Below are 23,784 nucleotides of genomic sequence, written 5' to 3'. Positions count from 1 at the left end.
AGGTGTTGGCCCATAAAACCGTATATGGTTTGAGCCTAGCATATTGTAGAGTCCCTCTTCCTCTGATGGCCTTTGAGATAATTACATCTTCCAGCAAAGAGCAGTGCTGTTGCTTAGGGAATGTAGTTCTCTCAATACATTGTTATTGTTAATGATGTGTGGAATGTGGCTATGACGTCCTGGCCCTTATTGGATAGTGCCTGTGACAGTGTCAACAGTAGTGATGTGTGACACAACTTCCCCATCCCCCAACATGCATGTGGGCACACATCTTGCAGCCTTTTAAATCACTGACTTGGAAACTGAACAGTTTATTGGTACACCACTCCAGTGCATGAGCACCCTGTCCCTTTTCCTTAAGGTGGAAAATTCCTATAAGGTGTTTATAATTAAACAAGCGGGGAAGAAACAGGGCACCTATTTCAGAATTAAATAGATATCTATAACTTTTTTCAGGGTGGTGGTGGTACTGTTTGTTTTCAGTTAAGTAGAAACAGCCTGAAAACCTACATTTAAAAAATAGCCTGTTCTCCAAAAGCATGGAATAGTTGTAATTAGTTCAGAGTACTAGAGTTTTTCAGGGCATAGCTAGAAATTGATTGATTTTGATGGTGGAAGTGGGTCTCCTTGCATTGGCAAAAATAGTGCTATATAGAAGGATACTGAAATACAAACTGCTCTATGGAGTTTCACTGCTCTGGGTTCTGACCTAGTTGTATTGCTAGCTGCTGTTTGGTCTTTTGATCCCACATACATAATCAAATGTTGTCAGCAGCAAAGGAATAGCACTTCTGGTGTTCTCTGGTTATGTAAATACAGCATTCCTGCTCATATTTGCCTCTTGTGTTGGCAGTGTTCTTCCAGCATGGTGGTTATGTGGCACTGGCACAATGGTAACACTGTGCTAATGGAAATCCATCATATCAACCTATGCTTAAGGTCTGCTTGAAAGGCAGGTGTAATCCATGGATAGGATTCTCTGAGTACAGCTATGTTTCTGTTTAGCTAGTGGCTATTACCATCTGTGACAAGAGAATACCTTACACTACTAATAAAATTCATTATCTAACTCAGATATTGTGGCAGAAGCCATGTTAATTCTTACATGTGCATAATATTTGTCACCACAGAACCTGGCTGACTGCTTTTGGGATGGCAATCCTCTGCCTTGCCAAATGGGAGGTTGTTTGTAGGCTGTTGCTACTTGGTCTGCCTGTGGAATTGAACCTTTTCCTAAGGAAAGCCCAAGTACGTGTGACTGCAGGCATCAGTTGCTTATGTTGGCATTAGCTGTGATTATGCCAGTCTGTGGGAGAAGGGTGTGGACCGGGTTCCCTGATATTATTGTGACATGTTTGTCATCACATTCAGTGCATTCCATGCGTGGCTAATATGGGGTATCATTGGGAGTGACATGATTGGTGGGTGGTGACGGCATTGCTAGGAACTCTGGGAGTAGTTTTTGTTGTTTCTGTGTTGTGTCTTTATACAGCTGCTATTGTGCTTTTGATGTTTCTGTTGGGAAAGTATATGATCCCATCTAGTTGCATCACTTCTCTAGCACAGATGTAGAAGCTTAGAGGGACCATAGAATAGCCCTGCTTAAACTATTCTGATGTTATCTTCATGATAGGTTGAGGGTTTGGCAAATTTAATTGCCAAAAATATTAATACAATTTTACTGATATGTTTGGTCGATGTAAATGTCAAACAAGGAAACAAACTAAACAAGCACGTGTAGGTAGTGCAGAACTGTCAACTCTGCATTTTGACTTGCAGAAATAAAAGAGATTCCAATAGACCCCATTTATGGGTTATAATGATGAAATAAATTGATTCAAACTAATAGTTTTCTCCCCCTGCAGATAATATCAACTATCTATGATTTGCTACAAAAGCTAAGCTTATTTTCACATGTTTATGTTTTGCATTGTTGATAGATAATGGATCTGTGCCTTGCTACTTCAGCAATTATAGAACAAATATTTTCAGATTTTGGATATATTTGTTAAAAACCTCAGAAATAACGTTGGGGTCTGTACTGCATCAGAAACAATATTTTTCTGCAGAATGTTTTGTGGTCATTTGGACTGGACTAGTACCTTAAAGCTTCAAAATTTAGAGACCTGGTGATGTTGATATAACCTCTGTCATTCAATTTTTCTAAGAGTGGAGGGCAACTCCGGACTTGTCCCATCCACCTGTTCCCTTCTCATGTTGACAGGGAAAGTCTGCAATGGTGCTGAAGCTGATCTGGTTACAACACCATTGGAGACCTTCCCTGTCAACATATGGAGGTTGCAAGTGGATGGTACATCACCGTATACAAAAACTGTATGTCCAAAGAGGGCTCTAGAGTTTGCCTTTTGCTTTTATAATAAAAAAAATGGAATATGCCATATAATTGTATTGGGAAAAATATTAGAAGGGTTTGTAATAAGACAACAACAACACCTGAAACAGATTTTAATATTAGATAGTGGGTATCTAAAGTGTAACTACATATAATCCTTTGCAATCTTCCATTAAATGAAATAGTTGTGATAATAGAAGGTGACTGAGGAGATTAATGTGTTAAACTAAGACTACTTGTTACCTTGGTCATGGCACTGCTTGAAACAGTGTCTATGAAATGTCTTCTCCATACTTATGTATTTATTTGTGTCATTCATATGCTGCCCTATAGCAATATTGTATGGAGAGTTACCACATCGTCACTAGCCACCAGGAAGTGAGTCAAATCACATGGATAAATAGTGCAGCATATTATGAATGTTATAGAAGAGAGATGGTATGGAGACTGTTTTCAAGCTCCACTAGTACAATAAAGGTAGACTGTGTAGACTGGTCCTTAGTTGTACCAGGGTGGAAACATCTAGGTTTCTTCATCTAGTAAATACCATACCTATCATTTCTTTAGACTATGTATATTCCAAGCATTAAGTGTTGTAGCATTCATAGTAGAATGTATGTCTATTGTCACTTCTAATCATAGTTGTAATTTTACATATTAAAAAATAATTAAGTGAGTCTTAGAAACAAAGGCCAGTCATTGAACTTCTATCATCCTGAAATTTCGATTGCTAGACAGATGGTGGGCACCTTTAAAAAGTGCTTCCAAATGCATGTTTTCTATATCTAGGAATAAAAATAATTACATAAAATTTAGAAATGATGAGATCCCGCTGTTTTTGTATCATATTAATCACAGGCATGCATTGATATCTTTCTTTAAGAGAGCTGGTATAGGGTAGTGGGTAAGAGATTGAGCTATGAATCGGGAAATCTCCAGTTTAGGTCTCACTTCTGTTCTGCCAAAACCAGACTTGGTCCCCTGCCCCCATCTGAATAGTGGGATTTGCAACATACTGTTGCCAAAGGGTACACTCTTGTTCCACTTCTAGGACACACCATTCCATTCTTTTTCCCCACCTCTCTGGTTTTCAGTTTTTTCCTTGCCCTCCCACCAGTGAGCAAGGATCCTTGCTCACTGGTGGGAGGGCAAGGAAAAAACTGAAAACCAGAGAAGTAGGGGAAAAGAATGGAATTTTTTGAGCCTTTTGCCTTCTAGGGTTCCCCTCTCCAAGACTTTTTGCACTTCTGCAAATATTGGAATTTCCCCCAAGCCTGCTGTTATGTCCCTCTTGTGTTAGATGATGTATTTTGGGCTACCTAAGGATACACATTCAGAGTGAGTTTGCTGATAGTATATAGCAGGAGTAGGCAATCTGGTGACCTCCAGATATTTTGGACTACAAATTCCATAATTTCTGACCATTGGCCATGCTGGCTGTGGTTTACGAGTATTGTAGTCCCATGCAACTGTATGCACAGAGGCTACTATGCAAGCTGGAGCAGGGCATGCACCTGTATGTACAAAGGCCTCCCCCTGCAAACATTCACACTGTAAAAGCGACTGCATGGGGTGGGGCTACTTGATGTATGGGACGTCAGGAGGTGGTATACTCAGCACAGCCCCAGCACAGCCCCAGCCCCACTTGCATGTTGGTGAAGCTACCTTAAATTACACCTGTTGGCTGAAGTTCTGAATATTTGCTGCTGCAGCCTCTGTTCCTCTTGGCTCTACGTTCCTCCATTTTATCACATCCCCAAAACTCACATACTTGTATTTCATTTCTTTTAATCAATTTGTCCCTTTTCTTCCTTGAGCTCCCTCATCCTCCTTTCTGCAGTTGCTGTTTCCTGTACTTCCTTTCCTGAAATACCATGCTACTGCCACCTTCCTCTGGCTATTTCTGCTACCCCAAAGCTCTTCCATACCTGTTTAAAGTGTAAGGAAACTTATCAATGGCTATGGTTTGAGACTACGTTTGTGGAACATAATTTTGGAGCACAGTTTATACTCAACTTTTCAACTACAGTTCTTAACATAGCAAAGCTGGGATGCATTATTCAGTTATTGGTAATTACTGCTGTTGTGAATGGTTACTGTCTTTACACTGTATACTTCAAATAGAATTGTAACAGACTAGCCTTTTGCATTTCATGGCCATTTGGTCCCAGTGTCTACGTATCTTTTCTCCACATGCGCGCGTGCACACACACACACACACACACACGCGAATGTATATGTACGCCTGCCAAATGAGAATAATGCTTCTTGCATCTGATAGTGTGGAAGCTATTTATACACACATGCACACACACATGATCTTAGCTGATAGGCCAAGAAGTGGACTCTAGTCTACAAAAGGTTTTGCCATAATACATCTCTTAGTCTTTAAGGTACAACAAGACTGTTGTGTTTCCTGCAGAAGGCTAACACTGCTACCTTTCTGGAATATTTTCTCTGACAGTTTCAAGTTTGAGAATCTTTTAAAAATGAAATAAAAATGAAGTGTGTGATACTTTTGATTATTTAATATTCTTCCCAGCCAAGTAATGTTTAATTAATCATGCAACTAGGATTTGTATGTTCACCCCAAATATTTGATTTGTGATAGCTTGAAGTAGCCAGATATTGGAGAGAGTTTCCAGTTTCATAGAACTTCAGAACTTATCCTTCTGCTTTGATATATTCATTGCTTTATCAGTGGTGCAGTAGTGTCCTTGGCTTGTCTTAAATGTGATAGTTTAGGTGACAAATTACTTTCTATACTTGCGTGTCCTTTTACCATAGATATTAAATACTGTAAGTTAAGTTGTGAATGTGTTACCTTAACTTGATCCAAAGGGAGAGGCGAGTAAGAAGTTGTTGTTGTTGTTGTTGTTGTTGTTGTTGTTATATACATAAACCCCTGCAAGATGTCTCATGTTTTAATGAGATACAGCAGTGAAACTAAAATGAAGGTTTCTGCTGATTTTCCTTTCTTTTCGGAAACAAAACAACACATGTGATGACTACTGTATGCAGTTTAAGCTTCAGTTTGAGGATTGATACTACACTGTTTTCATCTTGAAATACAGCCAATAGGCATGTAAGTAAACCACTACTGGATCCTTTTCTTCTGAAAAAGAAACCAGCTGAACTTCTTTGTCACTGTAAGAAATTCACAGGGCAGTCTGTATTCTCTCAGATGTCTCCACTTGGTCAATACTAGTAGCAACAATTACTTTACCATAGAGTACCAATAATGAAGAAATTATGCACAAAGATTTAAGGTTAGAACAGATTCTTTAGTTGTGGTATTGGCCCTTTGATCCTATGCTTTCCTTAAAAATTATGCCTTGACAATGATGAAAGCTTCAGATTTCGGGAATCTAGTTATACTTTAGCTTGGATTAGAAAATATAAGGCTTAAAACCTAGTAATTTAGCCTTTATAATTTTCTGAGAAACTCTACTTTTGGAAGTTTAATAAGCTATTTTGCAATTCTTAAAAGGAAAAAATCGTACAGACACACATCTGCAATTACTCAGGCTGCAGCTTGGGGGAGCTTATTGTCTTCTCTAAAGGCTCACAGTATTCTCCTGCTTGACTCTCTCTTTACGCCTCTCTCCCCCTCTCCATTCCTGTTCATAGTGGGGGTTTTTAGCTTGTGACAAAATGGGCATTCTTTAAAACAATTGGTTGGTTTGGATAAGTTATTTAACCTAGGTACCTCAGTTCCCTCAGTAAAATGGGGATAATAGCCTCCCCTCTTTATAAATAGGCTGGAAGTATCAGATGTCTCACTCTTTGAGTTATCTATCTATCTACTCTTAATCTTTCTTGGATTACTATCAGCTATTTTTGAGAGATTGTCATAGAATGAGACAAAGGAACCTGTTCAATAGCATATTATGTAAGCAGCCTAAAGAGAGATTCAGATAGTGTATGCATGTGTGTTGTGTCTTAGGGCAGAACTAGATATTATGATAAAAATGGCATCTGTTTGTTAGGCCACTCTCACCACAGCCAGCCCAAGACATTTTGATGCTTCAGGCAAAGGACAAGATGTCTCCACCCCCTCAACATACGTAGCCAACTAGACCAGCAGTTGAATCTTACTTCAACCTTGGCAAAGGAATATCTAACTTAGGGATCCAGGGCAAGATATATGACACACTGACCTCTGTCTGATCTCCATCTGTCAGCATTGCTGCCTGAAGTGGCTGTTTCATACTGCCTACTGCTAGGGCCAGGCCTGTACATATTGCAGGCCTGTACATATTGCAGGTGCACTAGACTGCAGGAAAAGGATGTGAACAACGCAGACCTACTATTTTATATGGCATTCCCATGTTAATGTTTAATGTTTAAGATTTGAATTTCATAGGTTTAATTCTTGCAAACTGTGGATGATGTAAATTTCTGTTCAGACTGCAGCTAGATATTAACTCTCTAACATGTGAAAGGAGATGGGACAGGAACAGATGGGGAGGGGTAGCTACCCTCTTATGTGATTGTAATCGTGTCAGTGGGAACATGTGAATAGGGCTTATTGTATCCTGCACTTCTAAAATGTATGTGTGAGTTCTGCCTTGTTCTACATGAGTGCATAGCCATATTCATCATTGAATATAAAAGCTTGCACAAAACTAATGTCTATTAGTAAATACAACAAACCTTTTGAAGAAAGGTTTGAAAGCTGGTATCACCTATGGAAGATTGTCAACCTGCTTATGAAAGCTCATACCATAACAGTGTCTATGGGTAGCTCTACATACTATGATGGTTGTGGTACACTTGTGTTGCCCATAGCAACCACACAAAGTGTGGTCATCATATGTATCTTTATATTTGTTTGGGAATTCTGATTGCGCCAGAGGTCCCAGATGCATGCACATGTGTATTTAAACACTTGTATGACCACCAATATGAAAGTGTGTGTAACCGTTTTCTTAGATTGTACTATTCTAGAGCACCTTCAGTTATTATTATTATGGTGCTCAGCAACAGATTCCCAAAGCAAAATTACAGGTACATAGTGTTATTTATGAATAGTAGACACATGTATGAATTACAGTTGTTGTCCTCAACATAAAGACAGGAGCTAACACTTTGGGGATTTATCTTGTGTAGAAAGCTTCAATTTACGTATATCTGTACCATTCATATATGGTGCTATGCACAATGTTTTTGCAATCATGAGAACAAAAATGTCTGAAGCAGACTTTAATCATGGCTGTATTAGACTGTAGAGCAAAAGAAGCAATATTTTAAAATTTGGAAGCTTTTCCTTAATGTTTCATATTATAATAAAAGGGAGAAAGGAACACTGTGTTAATGGCAAGAATGCCATCTGGGGAAAATATGAGCATACTTCCACACAAATGCCATACTGCAGTTTATTAACGGTAGCAGAAGTATCATGTTCAAGACATGTGATAGTTCCACTTGACTTAACAGGCTTTGGCTGATATTTTATGTTCATATATTTAGAAACTGCGTTATTATGTTGTGCTGCTTTTCTCCCACCGGATATGATTTTTTTTGGTTTGTTTTCCATTTAGAGAGATGCAGGTGGATCTGGATTTTCTTAAAGTGTTCACCTAATACATTGCTCCTCACACATTTGATAAACCTGATTGTTGATTGTATGTTGAACTTTTCCAAAGCTGTGCTTTAGGAGTCTCTCCAAGAAAGCGATTGAGGGGGGAAATGACTTAATGGTAGAAGAAGTCATGAATCTGCCCCAAGAAACAAATAAATCTAACAATGCAGTCATTTTCAAATATGTATTTCTTTGCAGCTTCATAGTCTTATTTTGTGAGGAGGACCACAGGTACTAAATAGTAGAAATGCAGATTTATTTATTTATTTATTTATTAAAAAAGCTCTTCAGGGAGGTGCAGTAGAGTAAAGGAACCATGGAAAGTGATGGAATACTTATTTTGGATTTTTGTTTCAACTGAAATCAGGACACGGTTGTAAATCCTGCCTCAGTTTGTGGTGGAATAGATATTCTCATGAGTTTCCTGTTCAATACTGTTATTCTGGAACTGCAATTTTAAACATTCCATGAAGGAAGTAATATTTAAATCCTACAGTTAGATGTTACATATTATTATAATGATTAGGTGAACATTCCAATGATTTCTTTTTCTCTGAAGGAGAAATGTGGGCTGTTTGCCAAAGTAAATGCTTGTCTCAAATTATTTTAATATTAACTGCATTTTTATGCAGCAATTCTCCTAATCTATTTGATGTACTGGCATAAAAGTCCAGTCAACTTGCTGGAGGGCCACAATATAGCTGTAATTAGTGAAAATGATCTTGTTTGCTTCAGCTGGTAATTTTAAATTATCCAGTACTATCCTGTTTGTTTAAAATGGGCGAGATAAATTACTCAGGCTTGAAAAGATAGTTAGATATTCAGTGTTTTCCCTAACCCAGTGGCCAATGTGAGGATGGCGTGGGGATGGTTTAATTTCCTGCCGAAGTCCTTCCCATGCTGTGTGCTCACAGGCTCCTTGGAGCTGAGCACCATATAATTGATGTGCAGCCTGCATTGCTGAAGCTTGGACTGCACCATTCTCAGCGTGAGGGAAGATGTAATCTGATCTCCGTGCCGCTAAGGGAGGAATCTGTTCACTCAAGGCTTTGACAGGGCAAAGTCTCCTCCAATAATCTTCCCTCCCTCTCTCATTATTCCCTTAAGTTCTTCTCAGACAAGCTGTACGTATGTATGTGTGCCGGGAGAAGCTGTTTGATACCGAGCTTCGTTCTCGATCGCAGTGGAGTTTGGTTGCTGGTTCTGCTGCCTAATCTTTCTTTTCTGACGTGCCCGAGCATGTCCACATTAGAGTCTGTGACATATCTACCTGAAAAAGGTTTATATTGTCAGAGACTACCAAGCAGCCGGACACACGGGGGCACAGAATCTCTGAAAGGAAAAAATACCGACAACATGGGTTTCTACGGCACTTTAAAAATGATTTTTTACAAAGTAAGTAACCTGTATATATTTTTCCTCTATATATGCGTACGAGTGTGTTTGTGTGTGTGTGTGTGTGTATGAGGAAGGAAAAATCTGTATCATCAGAGATGGCTGCAGTATCTCTCTCTGCCTCCCCCCCCTCTCTTTTTGGTGTGTGGCTGGATGCTCAACATTCAATACGCTGAATAAAGGCAAATAATGAAAAGGCTCAATGAGATGCGAAATCCTTTTATTTTAGGAATCCGCATGAGAAACCAAAGAAAGACCAGACTATTTACCTTTGGCTGAACTGGCTCTTCACATTCAGCTCAGCACTTTAAGCTTGTTTTTAAGAAGAGCTTCCTTTTGTATATTTATAGTGTTGCCTCGGATATTTTATTTTCATTTTGTTAGCCTGGATGGCCTTGGATGCAAATAGTACCAATGTTTACATGTAATACTTATATAAAGAGGCATTTTAAAGATGCTATGAAATATTTCAATGATGTGTATTCTCAGTAGCAAAGTAGAATACAGGCTTGAGGATCTGTAATTAAAAAAAAACCCACTTTCCTACAGGATTCTATGTTTCCTCAGGTATTTATGAAACACGTTTTGTATGTTCACCAAAACCCCTACACTAGATCATTCTAATTGGAATAAACTTCTGTTTAGTGTGATGAAGTGGTGATTTTATTGGGGTATTTGATACAGTATGAAGTGCCGAGCTTCTGCATATTTTACAATCTGGACTTAAAAGGGATGGAAAAAGTTTCCTACAAATATTGAGAAAACAGGAGTTTGGTTACATCCTTAGGCAAGTATAGGAACTGACTGTTGTTTAGAATCTATCCTATGCTTCTGAGAAAATAAAGTTCTGCTTAAAGTAGGAGTTAGTGTTGCCATTCTAATTCCTAAAATTTGTCTGCTGAGGAAAATTTAATCATTTTATAGCTGGAAACAGAAGAATTACTGTTAGTATATCATGATATCCCCTAGAGGACAATCTGTTTAGTTTTAATAGAGTTAAAAGCTTCAAGTATATGAATCCTATTTTCTAAACAGGTAGGGCTTTTTATATAGCAATGGGATGCTTACAATTAATTAATATGTCTTTTTCTTGATATGGGCAATGCTTTCCTGAAAATTTTCTAGCAATCTGCCGTACATGGATAAAAAAGATGGTCTCCATTATTCTCAGCTTTTCTTTAAAGAGAGTGGTTATTGGTAGAGAATGTTGTTTCTTGCTTTGAGGTTTTTGATTCTGTATGGTAACATACTCATGTTGTCCCATGTGAGGCATAGGCACACAAATAAGGTTAATTACATTTGGAGCTTCATCCTTATTGTGAAAGTTATATGGATAAGCATTGTTCAAAATAAAACAATGCATTAACATCAAAATATGAGTAAGTGCAAAATTGGGTGAATGCTCATTTCATTAAAGTAAACGCATCTTGTAAGATTCCAGGGAATCTTTGGTATTAGTAGGCTTCCACAATATGCAATAAATATCCAGTTTGGAAGAATAAATGAAGGAAACTACATTTGAAGGGCAATAACCTTTGATATCAGTTGCCAACTATTGATAGAGAACACTTATTTAAAATAGTTATTATGTTAAGAAAAACCTGAAATCACAATAAAATATACCAACTAAATATTTTTATCTAGGCTGAAACATATGTATCTCATACTGTTTAGCCTATGTAGCTGTTGAACTGCTACTGCTGCTGCTGCATTTTGTCAGACCTAAAAAGTTTGCATTCCATGTAGTTTTTCTTTAGAAATATTTGTTAAAGCATAGATATCTTACAGTTTCTAGCCTTACAATTTGCAGTTGGAGGTGTATATATATATAAGCTTTAATCCCCCTTCCAGATTTGTTTGCCTCATTGCCATTTACTTGGTACCATTCTCAATTTGTAAATTTGCAAGTCTTGTTTTCAAATCCTGTTTTCTTAAAAAAAAACCCAATAAAACATTTTTAAAACTTCTCCATCATTGACAGTGCAACACACACACACACAACACCCATGTGGGTGTGTGAAAAATTTAAGAAACTGCACACAGAATAGTAGTTTTATTTGCTGCTGCTTCATAAAATGTTTCTGATCTAGAGTTTTAAGTGATTATCCAGGAGTGTCCTATTCTGTTTTATACTTTTAGCATTCATATCTGTCATTCCAGAGAACATATGTATATTTTGTATGTATATCTAACTACATCATAGAATAGCTGGTTCAAATGAATAAATGTGTGGATACAAATCATAATGCAGCAGGAGATGTTCTGGGTGCTATGTAATTATGGTGCAAAGGGTTACTCAAAAGGTTGCTGTGTCATTAGAAGAATTTTTGTTTTGTTATTTCAAAATACAAGGTAGAAAGTTATGTTGAAATAGATTATTGAGGGTGATATTAACAAAATATGGAGGTATAGGCAAAAGATCACCAACCTATTCATTATAGGCCTAACTTATGATGGCAAGCTAACATAACCTTTTGTTCCTTGTCCCATTTTACAGATGAAGAGAAAGTTGGACCATGGCTCCGAGGTCCGTTCTTTCTCTCTGGGAAAGAAACCCTGCAAAGTCTCAGAATATACAAGGTAATTTAATGTGATGGCAGGTCATCTATTTAAGATACATCACTTCATCTTGTATTTCCTGTCCAGGCACCTCATGCATGTTTATACCACTGAATAAGATTGAGTGAAGTATCTACACAACATGTACCTCACTTGAAATGACTGAAATTCGAAATGTAAAAATATATTAAGAGATGTAAAAGCCTTTTACGTTTGAATATTGAATTAATATTTTTACTGGTTTCACAGGCTTTAATAGCAATGCCACTGTAAAAAGAAACATGCAGAACAGAATATTTATCCATTTACTGTAGCTGTTGGAATATAAGAACAACAACATCTCTTGAGCCTTGCGCATGACAGCATGATACTTTCTGACTCATATTGAATAATAACTTCTCCACAACATGGAGTACCATTTATAAATTAAAGAGACGTAGATTCATCATGAGGCAGGCTTGTCGGTTTAGCGACCCTTTCATTTCTTTCAGTTAGGAATTTCAGTATCAGGGGTGCATACAATTCAACTTCACTACTTGGTAGTTGCCATAACAACTAAATACAGTTCTCCTGCATTTTGTCATGTTCAAATCTGCATCACTGTAAAAGTTTCTGGATGTAACAGATTGCTTTCCAAAGGCAATTTATCTATGTTTAGATTTAAATGTCCTTTTAAAGTCCTTATTATGAATTGAAATATATTCATTTAGATAAATTATATTCAGTTGCATAGGTTTAGCATTGTGTAACAGAGAAGAACCCACCCCACCCCCAGGAAAAATGCTATGTAGATAATTAGTGAATTGTAGAAGTTGGCATTAAAGAAATAAGGACACTTGTTTCAAGCTAACAAAACTTCCCCTAATTGCTCTCTCTTTTTAAAAACAAAAATTAACTGCCAAAAATCTTAACTAGGGACTCCTATAAAATAATCGTGTTTTTGAAGACAATGTTAATCAATGTACCCTTTCAAATCGTCCTAGATTTGAATTTGCAGGGAGGATCTTTCATGTTCATTTCACATAGGTATCCTGTGTTTGTGAACTCAGAAATGCCTTCAATACTATCCCTTTATTTAAACTAGGTGACAGAGGAAACTAGAGCAATGTCCCTCAGATAATAAACACTAGTTCTACATTAGGATCTTTATGAGGATATTCGTCAAGTTATGTTTTTAAATAGTGTCAATTAAAGGATTTCATTTGCCCTCTTATGTTTTAACTTTCTTCTTAGAAAGTGTTATAAGCTGACAGATTTCATTAACCTGATTTTGCATACAAAAGAAGGATATATAATAGTAATAATAATAATAATAATAATAATTTTGCACTAAAATGAAAAAGTAATGCTTTTGAAATAAAAAAAACTACTTTATACTGAAGCAGACCATTGGTCCAGCTAGACCAGTTTTGAACCTGGGACCTAGACAACAATCCATATTACTCTTTAATATTCAAAGGTTATACACATATCAACTGATTGCAAATTTGCAGTCCTGCAGTAATTTGCAATTTTAGCAGAACTGGGGAACAAACAAACAAGCAACCAACCAAACATCAATAGTTCATTTATAGTTATGTTAAAGAAAAGGTTCCTTACAAATTAGAGACATGTTGTAATCTGAGGTGTCAGTGAAATGTGTAATAAAAGCAAATATATCTCAATTGGCTAGATTTATTCAACTCTAAAATGTTCTGTTTCCTATTATGCTTGCTTATTATCGAATGCCCTATGTAGACTTGCTATAAATGAAAGGCCCACAATTTAAAACCAAAGGCTGGTCAGGCATTTTGTTAAGCGTTTTAGATAATGTAAGATGACAGGTACAAAAATTAAAAGACAAGGTCATACAGCATAGTTTGTAAACTCAGCAATCTGTCACAAAGGTTGGAATTATTATTTTAAAACTTTAGTATCTTCCCATCTCTAGTGTGTTAATTTTAAAAACTGACAAAAACATTAATGTTGGAGTGTATAACGTTGATACTGAAGTGAGTTTAAAATATTATAACAAGATAAACTATACGGAAAAGCTCAACTTGTATTATTAGAACTTCTGTAGACCTACTACCAACGGAAATTGAGATGCAGTTTTGAAGGGCTGGAGGAGTACATATATATTAATTATTTGCAAGTAGAACCTGCAACAAAACATTGATGTATCATCATCTCCTAACAGGAGTGCTCCTATTCTGGGTTTCAACCAGCCATCCCTTCCCCTAGGATACTTTTAAAGCTGTAAGGGGCTCAAGCAGGGCATTCCACTTCCTGGCCCCTCAATGTTCCATTTTTCTTTTCCGATAGACACTCAACATTCCAAGACAACTGAGCATGCTCAATCTTCATGGTACTGTTTGGGGTGGGTTTTTTTGTCCTTTAGTGTTGTTGTTTTTTAAAGTTTTTGTGTACTTCTGCAAACTTCAATGTTCGTCTGAACATGCTGCTCGCTCCCTCTTGTTTTTTAGTGGCCCAGTTTTGGTTCTCTTTCTGTTGTCAATTACCACTTCACAGTTTGCTATTGGAAAGATACTGTGGTCAGGATCCAAACTGTGTGCCAAAGTAACTGTGGACTTAAGTTTCCCAAACACTGCTCTGTATGGCTCATGGTACAGTACTTTTAAACATAGCTGTTGTTATTTTCAAAAATAGTTTGTCCTATGACATGGGGATTTGAATTTCAGAAAAACAAGGTGAAAAAATACTAGTGAGTGACTATAAGGCCTATGATGCACTTAAAGTAGTTCTTTGGATCCCAGGCTACAGCATACCCTGTTACCTCTCAGTATTATTATCTTGCATTTTATTTAAGGTATTCTAACCTCTATGCAGCTGCCACAGATAAGCCTGAAATAGTATCAAAGGAATGAATTTGTAAGACTGAGTAAATAATTAAGAAATTTGCTTGAATAATTAGTGATGAGTTTGTGAATAGTGTACTATACTTAAAAGAGTTAAACATTTCTGAGAACTGCATTGGCCTCTTTTCTTCTCCAGCACTACTGGGCTTGTGCCTTGCTCAGCAACACCTACTACTTTTGGAGACTTGAGAGCAGCCAATGGTCAAGGACAGCAACGGCGCAGAATTACATCTATCCAGCCACCAACAGGGCTTCAAGAATGGCTGAAAATGTTTCAGGTAGACAGCATTTTGAGTTTGACTAGCCAGCTTTCTGGAATAGTTTTGAATAGGTTTTCATGAATTGTCAGAGAATCCTGTTAGAATAAATGTTAGCAGTAGAAGTCCAGTCACATCACCTTTACTTTCCTCCCCTCCTGTGGTAATAATGAACAGTATACAACGATTTGTATGTCTTGCTGCTTTAAATGTTAATACAAAAACTTTTACATGAAGTGTGTAAGGGTTGGCATTGTCTGGATTTGTTTTTAAAAGCAAAATTCTGAGAAACTATTTTAAAATGTTTGCGAGTTCTTAATTATGAATGAAATGGAATATTACTATTCTTTGTCTCTTTGAAATATGTCAAAGAATAAAAAGAGAAATGGAAAGAGATCCCTCTGTATAGAAACCCTTAAATGCTCTGATTAAAAAAAAACCTGTGTAAAATGAAATGGTATTCACCATTAGAAATAAGTGCTATTTAACCCACTCTCTGTAGCTTTCTAGTAATGCACCACAGTTATAAACAAAGTTAATATATCTCTGCAGAGATAAATTAAATAACCAGCAACACAGTGTGTTTATAGAGATTATAAACTGCAAACTACTTCCTAAAACATTCTAAAAATGAGAAATGAACGAGCAATAGAAATTATGCATTATGATCAGCAATCAATTTCTCAGACTTAATGCAAACACTGTATTTCTAGTCGTACTCTTTCTTCCAATAGTTTGGATAGAAAGGGTTATTTAATAAAGCCCTTCATAATCAGCATTGTGCAGTTAACAAATAAAATAATGGTCAAAATGAATCAGTTCTTGCTGCTGACTTCAGAAAAGGAAAATTTGAAATGCTTGTTGTTTCCCCTCAACTATACAGTTCTCTAATAAAATACATTTTATCCCTCAGTTTAATAAGTGGGCTGTATCCAATGCCATGTCGGCATTTGTACAATTCAGAAGTCTGCTTGCACATGGGGGCTTCTCTCTCCTTTTACTGCAACCCTTGTGCCCCCTGAAAAGCCTCTCCTGTGGGTTAAGGGGGCCCTCAAGAAAGGCCTAGAATGTTGTGAGTAGAGCTGCACAGGGATTGGGGAATCACCCAAAATCAAGTGGAAGCCACTTGCAAGAGCAACTTCCTATTCACACAAGCTACCTCAGCCCAATTTGAACCAATTTCCTCTATCCTAAAGCAGCACTCCATCCCAGGCTTTTCCTGAGGGTCTTCTGATCTCCAGGAGAGGTTTTCAGTGGGCATAGGGGCCTACACTGGGGAAGAAGAGTAGGAAAGCCCCCTTGCACAGTGCATTTCCATCCTGTAAGCTTCACAGCTGAAAGTTAAAACAGTTTTGCTGCTCAAATTGTTGTGGTTGGAAGAGGAGTGAACATCTGATATGAGGGATCTGAAATGAGTGACCTAAATCTTGAAATGGTTGAACCTTCACCAGTTATTAAATTGTGTTTTCTAAACCTCAAAGATCCTACCATCTGTGAGTGACAGAGCCCACCAATGAACATTTCAGATAAAGGAAAAATAAAGCTGGTACTAAAACCAAATTGTAGTATGCCACAAATATGGGAGAAAATGACATCACAGTGTACCAGTTCTAAAGATATCAGAAGGGCAAGGTGTACATCTGCCTAGGTTATTGTATATCGGATGTATTCAAAATAAAAGCTCTTTCAAATTTCTAATCTGGCACACTGTTGAGGTTGCAAGAACTGTCAATTAAGTGTGCAATATAAAATATTTGCACCAGTTAGCACACAGCACAAACCTTCAGAAGGCAATGACTCTGATTGTATGCATTATTAGACTATAAGATTACCTTGAATTTATGTGTCTAACTAACGAATGGTACTAGGAGCAATAAAGGTTGCTTGAGTAAACTTAATTGCACATTTTATAGAAGTAAATTGAAACTTTAAAAGTAAATTGAAACTATTTTTCACCCTTTCATGAGTCTTATTTGATATGCATAGAAACCGTGAAAATACACACATACATGAACAAAAGTTAATTAGCTGTTACTAGAGTTGTGTGCATGTTATGGTTCCACAAGTGTGCAGAATGTAGCACATAGGAATTCAGCTTCTGGAGAATTTCTGCTCTAAAAAAATTAAAATATATAATATATTATTGGAAATGTATGTTGAAATACTAGAAGCCAGAGAAATATCTGAGAAATTTCTGGTGGCTTCAGGCAGGGCCCTGTATAGTGTCCTCTCCTTCCACATGATTAGCAAAACTGAAAACAAGCATGCAGACATTAAAAAAAGTAAGCAAAGTTGAATGATTTCTCTAATTTTCTATATTCTGCAATTTGCTTAATATATCTGGGTCGCACCAAGCAGTTATCTTTGGTGCATATTTATGACTTCCTAGCTGCTGAGTTCTAATTATTCTTTTATCACACGCAGTCTGGGAATAATGCATCATCTACTTAAGGATCAATTTGTTGTGATTTTGTGTAAAGAGCTAAATAATTCACTCTTTTACTATTAAAGTGGATATACTGAACATTGTTTGTTCTTCAGGGTATACATAAAATATGCACCCTCTTCCTTCAGATTGCAATGGAAGATGCCATCCCTAATTATAGTCCTGAAGACACATATATGAAGTGTAATAGGACAGATTAAATTTTAGAACGGTCAACTAGATTATCTTTTCATGTCACCTCTGATTATACTCTTAATAGCACAGATATAACATTGCTAAAATTGAACTGAGTTAAACATCCAAGTGTGCTTTTTAATTCTTCACCTGAACTTGGATCTCTTAAATATTTTTGAAATAGTATGGGGCAAAGAAGCTGGACAAAGTCACAGTAATGAAATAGCATAGTGAGATGGATAGTTGGCATATATATTTATTTCTAGAAGCTAGAAGGTGAATCTGAATCAGGATAGGTGTCACATAAGAACACAGTAAATGGGAGATCTAGGAAAGTGCAACCATACATCCAATCACTGTAAATTTTATCCATGGATAGTATTTCACATCAGGTTTATTGGTGTTAGTATTAAAGGCCTGACAATTGGGAGATGCCTAAATTCTTTCCTTTTAATGTTACAGTATCAGCTTTATTTGCAAAACATCTATTGATTCCAGTAAATTCACATTATAGACTGATTCTAATTACAAATAAAATCTTCTCCATTTTTTAATAAAAAGTTAAGGTGTATAATCTTATATTACCATGCAAAATATGCATAGAGCATTGTGCTTTCGTCTCAAGCACAACAAGTGCAAACATGAACCTCATTAGAGTAGGTCAATGTCTTTCTGTAGCTCTAAACTATCCTTCTGTATGTTGTTGGATCATCTTGTCCCCCAAAACTTCTAACCATTACTGTGAATCCCTGAATTCTTTGAATATTTCACTGTTCCCCTTCCGTTTCCTCTTGTCCAACATGGTTCAGAGTTCACCTTGCTTGTTGAATATTTTGTCATGTGCCAGTTTTGCTCATATAATCTGGGATTTAAATAATAGCCACATTCTTTTCTCTTGCAATGTGTCCTTGTAAGAAAGACCTCCTGTTCAGTTAATATTAAGAAATGTACTTTTAAGTCCAACAGTATTCAAGAATGTACTTTTAAGGGCATGTCTACACCATAGTGTGTAGAGGGAGGGGGAGGATCGTGGACTTACTAGCTTCTGCGATCCTCCCCCAGTGTCCGACAGCTGTGCGACATCCCAGAAGAATGTTGTGGCCACCATTTCCCCCCAAAGAGGTGAAGGAGCGCAGTTGCACTCCTCCGCAAAAAAAAATAGCCCCCTGAACCTGCTCCCCACTCCCTATGGGCACGGGCTGCCCCTGTGCAGCTCTGTGCCCATTTTAAGCACCCCACAAGAAGTGACGACCCAGGAGCAGCGGCCATATGGCCCACGCTCTGCTGGATGGTCTCAGGACCGCAGAAAAATCAGGTTTTCTGTGGTTCCCTATATCCCAGCGAAAGTCCCTGGTCATCCCGGGTTGCCACCGGGATCCCCTGTGTGTCATTTGGCGCCTTCTGGAAACATCATTATTCCAGGAAGCCTTTCCTTAACCAGGAGTCACTGTATTTGCTTCTTTTAAGATCTGTTTTAAGTGTTTTATTCTGTTTTTATTTCCATTTTATCTTGTACACTGCTCCAAAATTTTCATTGGGGAGCGGTATATAAATATTGCAAATAAATAAATAAATATAGGCTGGGTGCAGACATGCCCTATGTATCACATACATCTTCAGACTCTTGACCACTGAAACAAGGCATTCCTCTGAAACTACATTATATTAGTAACTTAGACTGTAGTAGAGGCTTGCAGACATAACAAAATAATTTGAAACTGAGATGAAACATACTACATGGAACGTAATTTCAAGGAACTGCTACGTAAACATATCTGAATGTGTGGCTTTTTTCATTTACTATCTTCAGAGATGGGCTATATGGTATAACCCTGTTTCAGATGTCATTATAGCCCATTGTGGATTAATTAACCCTCGGAGCACAGCACTGCATGCGGTCTGCTATTATGAATATGCAGGCCCTGGCCAAGGGTTGCCATGGCTTGCCATCTCATCTGAATCTGGGTGGTAAGGGTTATTTCGGCATAATGCCTTTTTAATTGTGCCTTTTTAATGGTGTGCTGCTTTTAATGATGCACTGGTTTTAAACATTTGAAATAGTTTTATGTATTTTATGGTGTTTTTTATTTGTGTTGTACCCCGCCTCGATCCAGAGGGAGAGGTGGGTAACAAATAAAATTATTATTATTGTTGTTGTTGTTGTTGTTGTTGTATGGCCTGTTTTAGGGTTATGTATGGATTCGGATGACATGACAAGCAAAGGCAACCTTATATTCATAATGGCAGCCAGCATGCATCACAGGTTCTCAAGGGTAAATTAACCTGTGATGGGCTGTTGTGTGATGCGAACTGGCCCAATGGCAGCATTTTCACATAATGCTGAACCCTAATTTTAGTACTACATGCATGAGCAAAAATGAGCCTGCACAAAAGACTGGGTTTGCATGCTCCTCCCTCTCTCCCTGCCTCCATGCAACCAGAAAGATGTTTAAACCAGAATTCATTTTAGCTTTACTATATCCCTGGTTTCCTATTATATGTGAAGCAAGAGTTGTCTAGTTTGTTAAACAAACCAGCAAAACAAGAGTTTGTTGTTGGCTTGTTTAGCGACTGACTAGAATGTCTTTTATATTGCAATTCCTGATTTGTGCATAATGCTGACCCACAAATCTGCTAAAGAGAAACTGATTTCTGGCTTATTCCTCCTCATGCTGCTTTTCCTAGTCCTTCTCCTCATCCTGGAGACATGGAAGGAGGGAAGGGGAAGCACATGAGCCCATGGCTTTGCACAGGCTCCTTTTTGCTCATGCACATAGTGCTAAACCAGCCTTCCCAAACCTGGTGTCCAGCGTTCATGACCATTGGCCATGCTGGCTAGTGATGATGGGAATTGAAGTCCCAAAAATATGGAAGGCACCAAGTTGGGGAAGGCTGTGGTTAACTATGGTTTGCATCACTTTTGAATGTTCCCAATGTTATCACAAGATTAAATTTCCCCTGATTAGATTTTTATAAAATAATATTTCTAGGCAAAACATGTATGCCATTACATTTTAGTTCCCATATGTTCATAAGCATAACTAATTGCTTGGAAAACACGTGGTCTTTCTGTTTTCCAATGTCTTGTGGAGGTGCTATAAATGCTGTTCCAAAATAAGTTCTCGTTCTATATTGTTTTTCCCAAAATTGTTTTTCTTTATAAATGGCATTTGAGTAGCAAATCTAAACTCTTTGAGCCCAAATGAGTTTGAGAGAAGACATGCTTGTCTGATGTGCTATATATTCAGTTATTAATTTTTCTGCAAATGGTTTTCCTAATCTGCTGTGTTCACAGATGAGTGCCTTATTAAAACCATCAAATTTTATGGTACCCATTAGTAAGAATATGAAGTAAGAAAATTACTAGTCAAAATTCCCTCTTTCCTTCCTAACATAAAATGATGTTTACAAAATATTGGTTTAGAGCCAGGAATCAGGAAGATTATATTGTGGCAGATGTACATAAGGCTATAAACCCCTTTTTGTAATAAACAAGACCAAATGAACCTTAAATGAAGTTACTATTATAAACTTTGCAATTTTTACTTCTCTTTTTTATTTAAAGTTTATGATTTTCTAAGGAACATTTGGATGACTGTACACCTGTTTCTCATTTGAATTCCCTCACAGACTGGGTGGTATTGCAATAATTTTTCATCCTAGTGTGTTCTATAGCAGTTTTCAAATATTACAAAACTTCTGAAGTGCATAGTTCTATTAAAACAAATACTGTGGAAACTAAATAAACTTTTGTCTCTCTCAGAGCTGGAGTGGACCAGAGAAGTTACTTGCCTTAGATGAATTGATTGATAGCTGTGAACCAACACAAGTGAAGCATATGATGCAAGTGATAGAGCCCCAATTTCAACGTGACTTCATTTCCTTGCTCCCAAAAGAGGTGAGGATTATCATTTAATACTGGGCTCTGGGTATTATTTGACTATGTCAAATAATCTGCCACCTTTAAACATTTCCTTGCTATTTATAGTATTCAGTATTGTCAGCGTAACACAGTTAAAGAGGGTTGCAAATTGACAAACTGCCATGACTTAATAATGTAATTCTTGGATTAATGTACTGTATGCTTGTAAGACCAGTGACGTAGATATGTCCCATGCTGGTTTGCTACAATTGTGTCTTATATTTTAGTTTTCTTGAAAGCTTTTAGGAAGTGTTCTAATCCGTTGTTTCTTTATGATTTTTGTCTTGAATAGTTACTGTGTTACTGGCATTTTAGCTTTTTATCTTGTCTGCACTACATTTTATGGAAGGAGTAAACTTCCATATGGCTTGTTACGCAATTATCTTTAGTTATATAGAATATGTAAGGGAGCTTGTCATTCAGAATTCATTTATTTATAGTCTCATCAAGGTTAATTGGATTGTGGAAAGTGTGATTTCAGGATTGTTACAATATCAGTAGTTTGTAACTGCTGCATTCAGACTTGTCTAGGATGGCAGCTGGAAGAGAGCAGTCAACTTTCACTACAACTCTCTCTGTACCCTTACTTTGTCTGGACTAGTTTACAATGTGGAAAATAAAGACATTATTAATACATGTCTTCCATGCTTGGAAAACATTTTCCATAATGTGAGGCCACCATAAAAGATTAGATTTTTAAAATAAATTGCCTGTCCCTCTTCAAAGGCTAACTAGAGCTAAAATAATGGATAATAAATCTTGGGAGAACAGATTAGCTCTAGGAAAACATAACTAAGACTGGGTTTGGACAACATGGTAACCAATGGTGGGTTAAATAGTAAATGGTTGGTTATTGTGTCATCTGTTGGGACTTTTTCACACCATGGTTGGGTATTTGGCCAAAATAACCAGTGCAAATAACCAAGGCTGTGCAGAGTTGATTATTGGAACAACTGTTGGTTATTGCGCTGTGCGTTGGGCACCATCGACTATTTCCTTGCACACAATTAGTTATTTTCAGTGACTACAGAGTCCCCTGGCAAGAGCAACAAAAGCTGTGGCAGCTGCTCTAGTCCAGCTGGCAGAACCCGCAATGGTTGATGGGATACCAGCAGAAGGACTGGGGGTAGAGCGTGGTGGATGTGTCAATCAAATACACCGTTGACTTCAACGTCTTAATCCACACCATGGTTGATTACAATCATGTTGTCTGGAGAGACTGGAGTTGACTATTAATCCACCATGGAGGGAGTTGACTATTAATCCACCTCTATTAACCATGGAGTTGACCATTAACCCACCATTGACTATTGTGCTGTCTAAATGCAGCCCACAACTCCTTATTCTGACCCTCAGGCAAAAGTGTGAATGGACATTGTGCAACACACAATGTAATTCAACAAATCAAATTAAGTCAATGGGAAAGTAAATTCTTGACTCGTGCTCTCCAGTGGGAATCCACGGCCTGGTGAATGTTTTTGTGAAAGTAAGGCCTTAGCTAGACCTAAGGTTTATCCTGGGATCATCCCAGGGTCATCCCTGTTCATGTAAATGACACAAAGGATATCCCAGGAGAAGGCAGGGACGATCCCGGGATAAAACATAGGTCTAGCTAAGGCCTAAGAATCTGTTTCTCATCAGTTCTTTTAACAGCACCTGTTAGACAGGATTAGTATTTTTCTCATTGATTGGTACATTGCCTCTGGTAGGGTTTGTCTTCAGTTTTAGCTCTACCTGTAGTATTACATTAAGCTAGTCAATCATTTTCCCTATTTATGCTTTTATTTGGTGTCAGTTGGCCAAAGCATCTAGTTGTTTGGTATATGTAAATCTTTCTTGCAATATATGATACATGCAATTCTCACTCTTAATAGATATCATTACTGTAAAACAATTTTGATAAAAACAAGCCTTTGTTACTCATTTCCTTGAACCAGTTGCTTAAAAAGTTAACTAAAACCTTTAACTAAAACCTTTCTCATAGAAGCTTTTCTGTTCTGTCTAGTGAAATGTATTATATTCATTTCTACACTAATAATGTTGTCACAGAGTGAACTCTTGAAATAATCATTATTCAAAATGGTTTATGAAAGAATGCTATTCAAGAAAATTGCTAAAAAAGAAAGGCTAAGTGTACAGCTAGCTTTCACTTTCTTTTTGAAGTTGAAGATTTCCTGTAACTGACATAAACAATGGTGCCTCTGCGTTTCTAACTTGATTGTCTCATGGAAAACAC

At 37.3% G+C, this 23,784-nt stretch overlaps 1 protein-coding gene across 4 annotated transcripts in view; it reads left to right on the top strand.

Moving 5' to 3' along the window:
• Window positions 1-23,784, top strand: part of FBXW7 (F-box and WD repeat domain containing 7) — a 146,320-nt gene that overhangs the window by 92,343 nt on the left and 30,193 nt on the right. For 3 of the 4 annotated variants that reach the window (XM_063136268.1, XM_063136267.1, XM_063136270.1), the window contains 3 exons: window positions 11,830-11,912; window positions 14,886-15,027; window positions 21,390-21,524. In XM_063136268.1, the coding sequence (XP_062992338.1) occupies window positions 11,830-11,912; window positions 14,886-15,027; window positions 21,390-21,524 (360 nt within the window). Of the gene's footprint in view, window positions 1-8,886; window positions 9,333-11,829; window positions 11,913-14,885; window positions 15,028-21,389; window positions 21,525-23,784 lie in introns of those variants that run through there. The other variant, XM_063136269.1, reaches the window with a different exon arrangement.

This window comes from Elgaria multicarinata, chromosome 10 (genome assembly GCF_023053635.1).
Source record: "Elgaria multicarinata webbii isolate HBS135686 ecotype San Diego chromosome 10, rElgMul1.1.pri, whole genome shotgun sequence".
In the NCBI taxonomy this organism is placed as follows: Eukaryota; Metazoa; Chordata; class Lepidosauria; order Squamata; family Anguidae; genus Elgaria; species Elgaria multicarinata.
The sequence above is the reverse complement of the archived record's forward strand: the minus strand, read 5'-3'. Positions and strand labels throughout refer to the sequence as shown.